This window comes from Solanum verrucosum, unplaced genomic scaffold (assembly GCF_900185275.1).
Source record: "Solanum verrucosum unplaced genomic scaffold, falcon-dt-bn FXZP01000182.1, whole genome shotgun sequence".
Taxonomy (NCBI): Eukaryota; Viridiplantae; Streptophyta; class Magnoliopsida; order Solanales; family Solanaceae; genus Solanum; species Solanum verrucosum.
Window position 1 is genome coordinate 6,062,789 of NW_026020378.1, and position 12,123 is coordinate 6,074,911.

The window sequence follows — 12,123 nt, forward strand, 5'->3', positions numbered from 1 at the left end:
AGACCTGTTCATCGATATTCACGGCTGTCCGACTCAAAAAGAGGAATTCGAGCCTTTGCGGCTCTCCCGAAATGCAAAGAAAAGGAGGAGTTTGTAGTGAACTCGGACATATTTCACATGCAAAAGAAACAATAGGATAAAAACATAAGAGTCTTGCTGATTCAAATGTGATTAAGGGAACACATAATGAAAATGTAAAGCACCAAACTTAGGAGCACCCTACTGTATCAATCTAGAGAATGCAACTGAGAAGCATGAATAAGGTAATTCAAATGAGATATCCTTAAAATTGCTGAGAACAGATCACCAAATGAGTAAGACATGTAGAAATGATGAAGGCAAAATAATGATAGCAACGAATATAAAACAAGGATATAAGACTTATCGAAAATCTCAAATAAGACATTAACCTTTTTGAGATGTTATAAGTAATTAAGACATTAACCCTTTTTGAGATGTTAGCAATTCCTTATCGAAAATCTCAAATACGACTTCTCATCTATGACAAAACAAAATTAAACAAAAAAAAAAAAAAGAACTAGAAACTAGCATTTAGACAAAGTCATCTAGTAAGACCAAAATAAATTTGTTTCTCATGATTTTTAGACTATTCATGATCAAATACGGAGTAGCTGAACTATATTAATCACGTATGCACAAATTATCTATTGTTATACACATTACAAATCATACCATATAATATGTTTTCCAAATAAACTAACAGAATGGCAAATTCTAACCATTTTATATTAACAGACAATAGAATAGCATATATTTTAGCCTTATGAACAAGATTATTCAATACGAACATGATTTATTCAATGCCTACAATATATTTGAAAGCTAAGGAGCAAGAACAAACGAATACAACCTCCAAATCATACAAAGGATTGACCGACTGAAACGGAGTCCGAACAACGACTCAAGATCAAAAGCGAGAGAGTCAAATACACATAAATATTTAAAGAGAACCACCAACTACATAATAAGAAACAAGAAATGTTAAAAAGGAAGAGGGATTACCCTTCTTAGGGCAGCGAATCCGGGATAACGAGATTGAACTATGAAGCTTCCACCATAGGGAGCTTTCGATGAACTTCGAAGAACAATGAAGGAACGAGAAGGAAACCAAGATTTGGACTCAAGACCCTATGACTCAAACGTTAAGAGCACTGGTTCTTCCACTATATATCCACTCTCTATTCACCTCAATTTCGGCTTCTATCGAGTGTGTTTTTCAGTGTCGCTCTATATCTCGTGTCTATTTTATTTCTATCTTCTCTGTCTCTATCCCCTGTCCAACCCCAACAGTGAAGAAGAAGAAGAAACTATTTATAGATGAAATTAGGGCTGAAAAGAGGGGGAATTTGGGATGGATTTTGAATTCGAAATTCAAATTTTCTTTAAGAGGTAAGGTTGAAAGCTGGAATAGTACACATCCTCAATGGATTTCAAAGGAGGAACGTCTGATTTGAGAAGAAGGACGAGCGAGGAAGGAGATTACGACATCTGGAAGATTCTCGAACGGTCTTGTGCGAGATGATAAGGGAGAGATGAGAGAATGACGCGCTGGAGTTGCTGGACTCGGGTCGCGATTTGGGTTCGTCTGGTTTCGCGATGGGCTGCTGCTGCTAGAGTTATTCATTTTCTGGGCTGCTGCGTTTCATGGGATCGCTCGGTTGAAGGAGGCGAAAAATGAGGTGGGGTCGTTTTTGGTGTATTGTTGTACGTATTGTTGATGTTGGGTTATTTGGAATTGTATTGGAATGGGTTTACTAGAATATTGTATTGTAATATTGTTGGTGTATTGTTGTACGTATTGTTGATGTTGGGTTATTTGGAATTGTATTGGAATGGGTTTACTAGAATATTGTATTGTAATATTGTTGGTGAATGGGCTTTTTTTGTTGTGGGTCGGTTAGGAGGAGATATGGTGGGCTAAGGGAATAAGATTTGATGGTAGCAATTTGGACCAAAGTGTGATCAATTTGAATTGAGAAAATAACCACATGAATTGTATATTTAATCAAAATTAGAATAAGACAAATTAAAATAAATTAATTAATGAGCTTCTTAGTTCTAACGAAATAAAATAATTAATTTAAATATAAACTAAATAATTTAAAATATAGACTATTATATAACTAAACTAATTAACCAAATAATTAAGTAAAATTAAAACCCTTTTGAGGCGATTTTGAATATTTATAAAATATAATAATTATATGCATGATCATTTAGAACGTATATATTATTTAAAAAGTTATAAAAGTGACAAAACTATTAAAAATAACTTGAAAAGTATTTTAAAATTTATAAAGTCAATTATTTCAAATAGTTTGGAATTTAAGAAGCTCGATGATTAATATATATCGTGAATGGTCAAAATTGGGTGTCAACAGTGGTCATACTAAAAGTGATATAATTAGAAATGAGGATATCCGGAATAAGGTGGATGTGACCTCTGTGATTGACAAGATGAGAAAAGTGAGATTGAGATGGCTTGAACATGTAAAAAGGAGATGCATAGACACACCAGTAAGAAGGTATGAGAGTTGGTTATAGAGGGTACGAAGAGAGAAAGAGATAGGCCAAAGAAGTTTAGGGAGAGGTGATACGACATGATATGGCGCAACTTCAGGTTACCGAGTACATGACCCTAGATAGAAGAGTGTGGAGGTCTCATATAAAGGTAGAAAAGTAGTAGGTATTGTAGTGTTGTCTTGCTTACCGAGTACATGACCCTTATTTATTATTGTTTGTTAATAATCTCTACCTTAGTATGTTGTTTATGACATGATTTTATTATTATTTGACTACTTTTACACTGTTTCTTGTTTTAATTTCTCTTTATTATCTTCTTCTTCATACCAGGTTTTTCCTATAAGGGTGTGTTTGGTTGGAAAGAGAATATCTTTAATATTTTATTTTCTAATTATTTTTAATTTTCAACTGATTATATATTTTGATAAACATTTTATCTAAAAAATGAAGTTTGTCAAAAATAAGAAAAATGACATGCCTAATAAAAGTAGGAAAATGTCACAGCCCAGAACGTCGTGATTGGCACCCACACTAATCCTCCGGTGGGAGAATCATTAATACTGATCAGCTAACCAAGAACTACACAACTTAATCAGAAACTAAGGCATTTAAAGTTACGGAAGAAGGTTTGAATGCTAAAGGAAAAATAGAGTTCTCATAAATTCCAAAGTTTAATCAAACAACTGTGGAAATAATGCCTAGAACCTGAAAGTAAATGTACCAAAACTCTAACAAGGATCATAAGTCTAAGCAAATGGGCACAACCCAATTAAATATAAGAAAATCTAAAGTACTAGTCTAAGTACGAAGATGTGGACATAAGCGAAAAGAGAACTCATGGTAGCCCGGAAGAATTGGCTCACCCTTGAATTCGATTGATCACTGATCTTCTAAGCGAGGCCTGCCAATAGCCGCCTGAAGATGCCTGTACTCAACAAAGAAAGAGCAAGTGCAGTATCAGTACACAACCACAGTGTACTGGTAGGATCACACGGCTATCCTACTAAGCGAATATATATAAGTCATTACAACATAATAAACATGCATATACCGAACATATACAATATCAATTATCATTTACGAACAACGTAACATTTCACAATTCTCAAGATATACAGTTATGTCAAGTCAATGGTCCTCTCATGAACCCACACCTAAACTGTTAGTGTACCGGTACGTGGTACCCGTTCCAAGTTAGTGTGTCGGATCGTGACACCCGTTCCAATGTTTATGCCGATATGTGGGAACCGATCCCAGTTAGTGTGACAGAACGTAACACCCGATCCATTCAACAAGCCACAATCACAATCACAATATACATTCTCATAATCATACAATCAAGTCATGATTCATGGCATACAATTATTCAATCATCCTCATTTACGATTAGTGTGATCAATAATGCAACATTCGCATATATACATGCATCATGATGAAGTAATTACAAATACATATCACACCAACATAAAATCACAACCATCACTTACCTCAAACAAAACTTGGATCCCCTAAGAAACTTGATTCTTCCCTTTCCGAATTCTTTCCGCTTGTTCTTGATCTACAAACAATCAATATAACACGAAAATCAATAAACGATGTCTAATTACCCGGATTAAAGTCAACACTATTAACCCTAGATCAAACTCATGCTCCCAATATCCAATTAGGGCTTTCCCACCATCCAAATAGCTCTAAAACCCCTCCCCAACAATAATTACCCATGAATTTACGTTCTACAAATCGAAAAATGGATTCGAGGAGTAAAAACATTACCTTTAGCCTCAAGAATGGTGAAAACGGTCAAGAACTCGCTTGAGTCGTTTCTTAGCTCTCAAAAATGAAACTTGCAGAAAATAACGATTTTGAGATTTATTTCCGACTTAATTCACGATTGTCCCGCCATGACGGGCCTAATCCTGCTACAACGGCCCCGCCCTGGCAGGAATAATTCCGCCACAACGGCTTGCACGGAAACAGAGAGCTAAACTACGAGTTCCAAACCCCCCATTTCACAACACACCTTCATCCCACGACACTCAGAAAATATATGTTCACACTAAGATTAATTTCGGGAGTTCTACTCGCCTGAATTCGATTCCATAAAGTCGTATGGATTCCTTAACGTCTTAGCTATCTACTCATGCACTCAAATTCCTAGTTAATTCACCCAATCGTTACCAGATTTCTCTAGATTCACATGACTCCGATTTCGTCCAAATCTTGACTAGGCTAGGAAATTCAAGTTACTACCAAAAAGTTTTCCGGCTCAAAATTTTCCCCGTTGACTTTTCTATAACGACGAAAATCGATAGTTACAGAAATCAATGTCCACATCTCATCTTTATTCTCATACCATAATAGAGGCGAATTCAAAATTTAAATTCAAAGAATTCAACCTTTTAAAATTCTTAATATTGAATCCATTAATTTTTTTTAAAAAAAATTTGTAAATTCATGTCTATTATTTATTATAGGTTTAATAAATTTCTGCTCCGCGTCATGGTGCCTATATGTTAAAAACATTCAACAGAAAAAACTGCCAAAAATCCCTCTACACCTCTCCCTCCCACCCCACACCCACTCTCAATCCAAAAAAAAAAAAAAAAATTGCCTTGCAACTTCAACATATTTTTTTGCCTGTTCTCCTAGATCTCCAACAATTTCCCTTCAATCATTAATTAAATAGTTAACATTTTATCAGGTAATATTTTCTTAATCTGCTGATTTAATTAATAACATGTTTCTCTTTTGTACATAACATGTTTTTTGATCATTAAGATTGATAATTTTTGTTTTAGTATTTTTTTTCTTCTTAAAATAAAACAGGTAATTGGGAAAAAAGGTTGGAGATGAATAAAATGTTCAAAAAAATGAAAGGAGAGGAAAAGATAGAAAAGATAATTCGTGGTCTTTTAAAGCTTCAACACAACAGGAGATGTATCAATTGCAATTGTTTGGTATGTAACCCTACCCTTTCAAATTGTTGCTTTCTTTGATTTATTTATGTGGTGCCCTGCGTAGCAATTTACGAATCTAGAATCTAGAGTCACAGTTAGGCTCATTGTATATATTTTAAAATTGTTCTTGAATATGTGTACGTAGTTCGAGATGAAATTAATGAATTCAGTTGAACATGAGAAATGACAAGTGAAATTGAAATTTGCATATGTATACGTAGTTCGAGATGAAAGTAATGAGTTTAGTTGAACCCGAGAAATCAACAAGTGAAATTGAAATTCGCATATGTATACGTAGTTTGAGATGAAATGAATGAGTTCAGTTGAACCTGAAAACTCGACAAGTGAAATTGAAATTCGCACTTAAGGAAGAGTACTAGAAGTTTCACGTGACTTTCCCTTGGGGTTCAACGTTGGAATAGGCAGTGGCGGAGCTAGGAATTTCACAAAGTGTGTCCATAAATAGCACAACAAAAGCTCTTTTCAAAAAGTAGAACTAGTGAGATTCGAACATACGAGCACTTCCTCATTCCAAGGAGGTGAAATCACTAGGCTATAACAACTTGTTATCTTAAGGGTGTCCAAAATATATTATTTAATCATTTCGTGTATCATTTTACTTGAATATACTGTATTTTTTTCCGACAAAGGGTGTCCAATTGGATACCCTGACCACCATGTGGCTACGCCACTGGGAATAGGGCACAATGGAAGAAAATGATAGTATATATAGCCTGATACTATCATTGTGATTAAGTTTTAGTCACGTTAGTAAGTCGAGTTTAGGTCCTTTTCTCTAGAAGTCCTTTAGTCATGGAAAATTTTTATGTTCTTATTGTTATTTTATTATATATTTGTATAGTATTGGACACAAATGAGGTTAATTAGCGCGATATGGATAGTTAGGATTCATATAGCTGATTGAGAAAAATACTTATTTGCGCACAAAGTTCCATCTACATGCAATGGAAGGCTTGTTATTTGTAGGAGAAAATGGCAGTAAGGCTCAACTCAGATCCCCTTATCAACCGATATTTGTATTTAACTTTGTTTTCGAGTGATCAGAGGGACAATTTCTATTACATATGCTTAATTAGCTCCTCAATCTTAAATGTGTCTGTCTTTGTTTATTTTCCAGTGATCTGAGGAACATTTTCGTTGCATCTTTTGTTCCTAGCAGGGGCCACAATACATTTGCACAACTTTCTGGACATTTGTCTGCACACGTTGCAGCGGAGTGCAGTGAGTATCATCTAATCTTCCCTTCATGTGTACTCTGGAGTTATATAAACCGTGTTTTATTGTTAAGTAAACGGGATAAATTGTTTTCTGTTTGATTCTCTGGATTTGATGATTCATTTTTTCGTTGAAATGATTTTTCAGCCGTGAGTTCACACATAGGGTGAAATCTGTGTCAATGGCTAGATTTAGTGAAGAAGAAGTTAGTGCTTTGGAAGCCGGAGGTAATGAGGTATGCGCGCACATTTCGCCAAAGTTTACTTTTAAATCATCCTTGGATCATAGGCAAATTCACTTCTCATTTTTTAGCGAGCTAAGGAAATCTACTTCAATACATGGGATACGTATCGTAATTCATATCCAGATCCCAGGTAATTTTTCTTTCTAGAAAGTTATTCCCGGTAATGTGGCACAATACTAATGTTGTTTTTGCATAACAGTGATCTTTACAGACTTCGGGAGTTTATAAAGCATGTGTATGTGGACCGGAAATATACAGGTGAGAGGGGCAGCGAGAAGCTTCCTGTAGTGAAAACGGTAAGTGTCCACCAAAAACATTTCATGCTAGATCGATCCTGCAGTTGATAATGTATTATAGTACTTTTTGATACAGAAAATACTATAGATTATGGTGTTTATACATCCGCCTAATCAATGACTATTCATGATTCCATAATTGAATCAATTCCATACCGGTTTTTAGAGGAATGTTATAGTAAAACTTCATTTGAAACAATGTGGTATATAGCAACGTGTGACTTGAAGAACACAATCTGTTGTGGATTTGTACATATAGCTTTCCTACTCCTCTTCAGACACTTCTGCTTTGTATTCCGCAGAGTTTTAAAGATGACTACAAGGAAATGTACAGTTCCAGAGCTGGAGATGCTGACAGATGTTCGTCTGAAACATACAGTCCAAGAAGGAGTGATGATATGAACTTAAGATCATATTCCAATATCGAGGATAGAAGAAGTCCCCGTAATTACAACCAAGGTGCGAGGTCTAACAGGGAGAGGAGCCTATCAACGCGCTTTGAAATAGTTGATGACAGGTTCCGAGATGATGGAAGTAGTGATATTAAGCGATATCAATATCATATATTCTCAAAATCAGAGCGTAGAAGTAACTCGCCTGCTAGTTCTCCCAAAATACATTCGATCAAAGACATCTTGGGTGATAAAGTTATACCACTAGAGGTTGGTGAGTCTCCTAAACAAAGTGCAGGCGGGGTTACTCGTGAAAGCTCTGCTAATGATGAGGTGAGATTTGTGATCATTTCAAGTTACTTGTGACACTTCCCTTTGTAGTTTTTACAAGAAAAAAGTAGCATCTTTCTATATTTGAAAACTCCTTAACGTTAGACTTCTCAGTTTACCCTTAATGACATGCTATTGTAGTTATAGAAGTGTTATGGTATGTTTAAGACCACGAGTTTCAAGAATACTTTTAGTATGCGCTAAAAGTCCGTCTTTCTTAAATTTTGTGTCTGGTGAAACATTAGCATATAAAATTTGACAGAGAGAGTAGATGTTTTTGAAAAAAATAAAAACTAGAGTATTTAGTCCTGTAAAATTCTCGACAACTAGAGTACTTAGTATAACTATGCAATCTTGTTATAACAATGTATCTTAAATGTCTTGTTCTTTCCTTGTGTCGCCGCACCCAATTCAATAGTTATTGTCATATACATGTATCTTATTTATCATTATCCATGCAACTCTTTTCTCAAGTAAAATGATGAATTTGAGTCTTATATATCTGTTATTGAATAAGATCACTATTCTCTAAGCTTGATTTCCGCTTGGGTTTTCGATAAATGGGAAGTGGTTTCCATATCAATGTTACATGACCTATAAAACTCTTAATTTCAGAAAATGGAAAAGGAAAAGGAAAAGGCAGCGGTCACCAATATTGATAGCTTAATTGATTGGGAAACTGAACCTCAGCCTCAGCAACAGTCACCACAAACAGAAACAGATCCATCTAAAGAGACCTCCAATGCTACAACTCCACCTTCTTCAGCAGCTAAGGTTTCCAATATGGATTTACTGGAATCTTTGTTTATTGACATGACAACTCCACCAGTTGCGTCGACAGAAATTCCAGCTGCTACTGAACCTACACCAGTTGGAACTGTAGCTTCATCCAATGCCACTCAATCAGCTGGAGCTTCCCCTGTAGTTTCAAGTAGTTTTGGACCTCCTGTGGCTTCGTTTGAGAGTACCTTATCGTTTCCCAGACCAAATGATTCCACAGCGATACCGATACATAATCAGCATTCTGCAGTGCCCGTGGGGATCAATAGCCCCAATGTTCAACAAAGTACTGCACCATTTGGAGTTGCATATGGTCAGGTGAGAAAAGTTTGTGAAGTTACCCTAGTTATATGCATTACAAATGATGCAAAATTTTCCGAGACATTTAAAAAGTAGGCATAACTAAATGTCCAAACAATATTTGGCTGAAGTTGAAAAACAATATTTGGAAGTTGACGTTGTGTTTGGATATGAATTTCAGTAGAAAAAAGTTTGAAATTTTGTCTTGGGGAAGCATTATTTCACCTGAAATACTCCTTAAAAATAGTTTTTCAATATTTCACCAGTATTTCAAATGCTGAAATTCAGTATTTGTAAATGCGGAACTTCAGTATTTGAAACAAGGCTTGATGCAACTGATTCTGTTTCTCGTGCTTATTGGCAGAAAAATACTTTGCAACCTACAGGAAATGCTGAAGCACCACCCACGAATCCATCATCTCTTCAACCATCTCAAGCTGCCTCTATGTCAGCTCTAAATACTAGTCCATCAAATGATCCAAATACTATTGGAAGAAAAGAACTCCCAATGGTAACTTTCAAACTGGATTCTAAGCATCTTAAGTAGGTCGATATCGCCAAAAAAGAGTGTTAAATGGGGATAATTTTGATACAGGACCTTTTCACATTGAGCTATCCTCCACTTGCTGCAGCTGTTCCAGGTTGGCAGTTTCCCCCTCATGGAATGGCGTATGGCATGCAATACCATCCGTCTGTAATGGTAAGTCACATTTTAAAACTCTACCAAAAGTTTGAACCATGGAATAAGTAAATGTTCTAACATAAAATGAATTGGTGATTACAGGCAATTTCAGCTCCTCCAAACTCAGCAAAAACAAGAAATCCATTCGATATTGGTCAGGATGGCCCTCAAGTTCAAGCCCCAGAGGTACGTTGAGTTAATTGTGAACTAATGACAATCCACAATTCTTGTTCAAACCCGGTGTGTTCTGTACTATTTTTTGGAATATGAATTGCTACTTTTGAACAAAATGGTACCAAAAATGGTTTACTCTATAAGTTGTATAACACAATAATACAAATCCAGTTCAGGTTAACTCTATAAGTTGTAAGTTGTATTACAAAAATGGTTAATTCTATAAGTTGTATAACACCCTAAACTGGATTTGTTCACGAAAAACTCTATTCACAGCACGGAAATGAAAAGGAAAGAAAACAGTGAATTATATATCTCTTAGAATGGAAGTACTGAGATGATTCCCGTATGTCTTCCAATCATTTACATGCTCACCAAGGTTATTAACCTCTGGATGTATTTAGTTACTCCTAATGAAGCTAATAAGCTTTTCGTAACCCTGTGGGATATGTACCTACTATATACCAATAGATCGAACGTTCTAATTTCATTTCACTCTCTAACTTGAAGAAGTTCCTTCTTTTTTTAGTTTCCTTCAATGTTACCTATGCAAGCAGCACTACCAACAAATGTACAGCCTCAGCCTTATGCTTTGGCAATGCATATGCCTCCACAGACAACTAACTATGGGATGACCATTTCTGGAGGTAAGATCAACTTCTTATGACATTAGAAATCAAGTAAATGAATGTGCTCTCTCTGACTGCTTAAGTTTTTAGATGAGATGATCATATAGTTCAATATATACCAATATGGACTTTTCAACTCTCTGTTCGTGATGACATTTGATCTTATCTATTGCTAATGTTGCAGGGGCATATGCAGGGCAACAAATTCCCAACAACATGGCCCTTGCCAAGTAATGTTTCTGTTCTATATTTTTTGCTTCGCAATCTTAGACCACATGCTTTCGATATGTTTTTTTCGTGCAATTTGAACATAGATTAACCATGAATCAGTTGTTTCCTAAGATCCTTTTATCGGATAAAGAATTCACGGTATTAGTTCTTATCATGTTAATTTTACTAACATTTCAATCTTTCATCACAGTCCACAAGGGAATACTAGCTTTGGCAAAGATGATTCCGCCTTCCCTTCCTTAAATCCTCTTCAACAGTCCAATGATGCATTTTACACGCCAGCAAGATCAAACAGTTTTTCATCTGTAGGAGGAAATCCATTTGGATAGTCGAAAAAGCAACATCAAACATATATATATACACAAGACTCCACTTGTGTTCCAGTTTCTTGTATCCCACACACATGTACATCTTCTTAGGAGAAGTTAGTTTCAGTCATTCTGGTTAAAAGTGTATTGCTAGTAGCTGTATATATTCAAAGGCGGATTCAAGATTTTAAGTTTATGGTCGTCCTGAACTCACAATTCTTTTTTGCTTACTGGGTTCAGGATTAGATTGTTTATACGTATTAAGTGGATGGGGTTGGGTCAAAGCTACTACGTTCGGCTGAACCTGTAACACATATTGTAGATCCGTCTCTACATATATCAACTAGAGGCGAATCCAAGATTAAAACTACATTTGAATTTGGGAAAATGTGTATAACTGGATGTATGTACATTGGTCTTTTTTGCATTTGTCCTGTAATTTTTTTCAATTTGGTGATCAAGATGTTCTTGTTGAGAAACATAAAAGTATTTGAACTTGTTACAAGCCAATTATTTTGCATTTTTTGTTTCCATTCTCAGGGATCGAAACTTAATAATTTTGATTAACAGATCATATTCATCCTACCACAACTCTAATAAAAATACTTTGCCAAATCAAAGTCAACATGCTAAAGTATGGTTGTTCAAAATCGAACTGAAACCTATAATTTGAACCGAAAAAAATTATTGGTCTAGTGGTTCCGGTAATGGTTTGATGTTTTTTGCTATTGGGTTATCGGTTCTTAATGGTTTGAGGATTTCTCTTAACGGATTAATCGATAAGCCGATAGTAAATTAATAAATTAAATTTGTGTCATTCGGTATATAAAGTCCTTGTCTTATAATTTAGTTTCATATTCTTAATTCTGATTGTCTCAAACTTTTGATTATTCTACAATATGTCTGTATTTGTATTTGTATTTGTATTTGAGCAAGATGCAATATGTCAACTGATGTGCATGGTTCATTTGGTTTATCGTCTTGTTTCTAAGTGATTTTTAGTGATTTTTTAAATGTTAA

The 12,123-nt window shown here is 35.2% G+C and overlaps 1 protein-coding gene across 2 annotated transcripts; it reads left to right on the top strand.

Annotated features, from left to right (window-relative positions):
• The first annotated feature begins 5,158 nt into the window (after nt 1-5,158).
• Nucleotides 5,159-11,367, top strand: LOC125838826 (probable ADP-ribosylation factor GTPase-activating protein AGD14). 2 transcript variants are annotated; one of them, XM_049517854.1, is made up of 14 exons: nt 5,159-5,245; nt 5,371-5,501; nt 6,682-6,743; nt 6,885-6,972; nt 7,050-7,111; nt 7,181-7,277; nt 7,580-8,002; nt 8,615-9,097; nt 9,444-9,590; nt 9,675-9,779; nt 9,864-9,947; nt 10,465-10,582; nt 10,749-10,794; nt 10,986-11,367. In XM_049517854.1, exons 2-14 carry the CDS (start codon nt 5,394-5,396, stop codon nt 11,122-11,124), a joined length of 1,962 nt encoding a protein of 653 aa, XP_049373811.1. In that variant the 5' UTR covers nt 5,159-5,245; nt 5,371-5,393; the 3' UTR covers nt 11,125-11,367. The 2 variants fall into 2 exon arrangements, with proteins under 2 accessions (XP_049373811.1, XP_049373810.1); XM_049517853.1 differs by having other exon boundaries at nt 5,172-5,245; nt 5,343-5,501.
• The last annotated feature ends 756 nt before the right edge of the window (nt 11,368-12,123 follow it).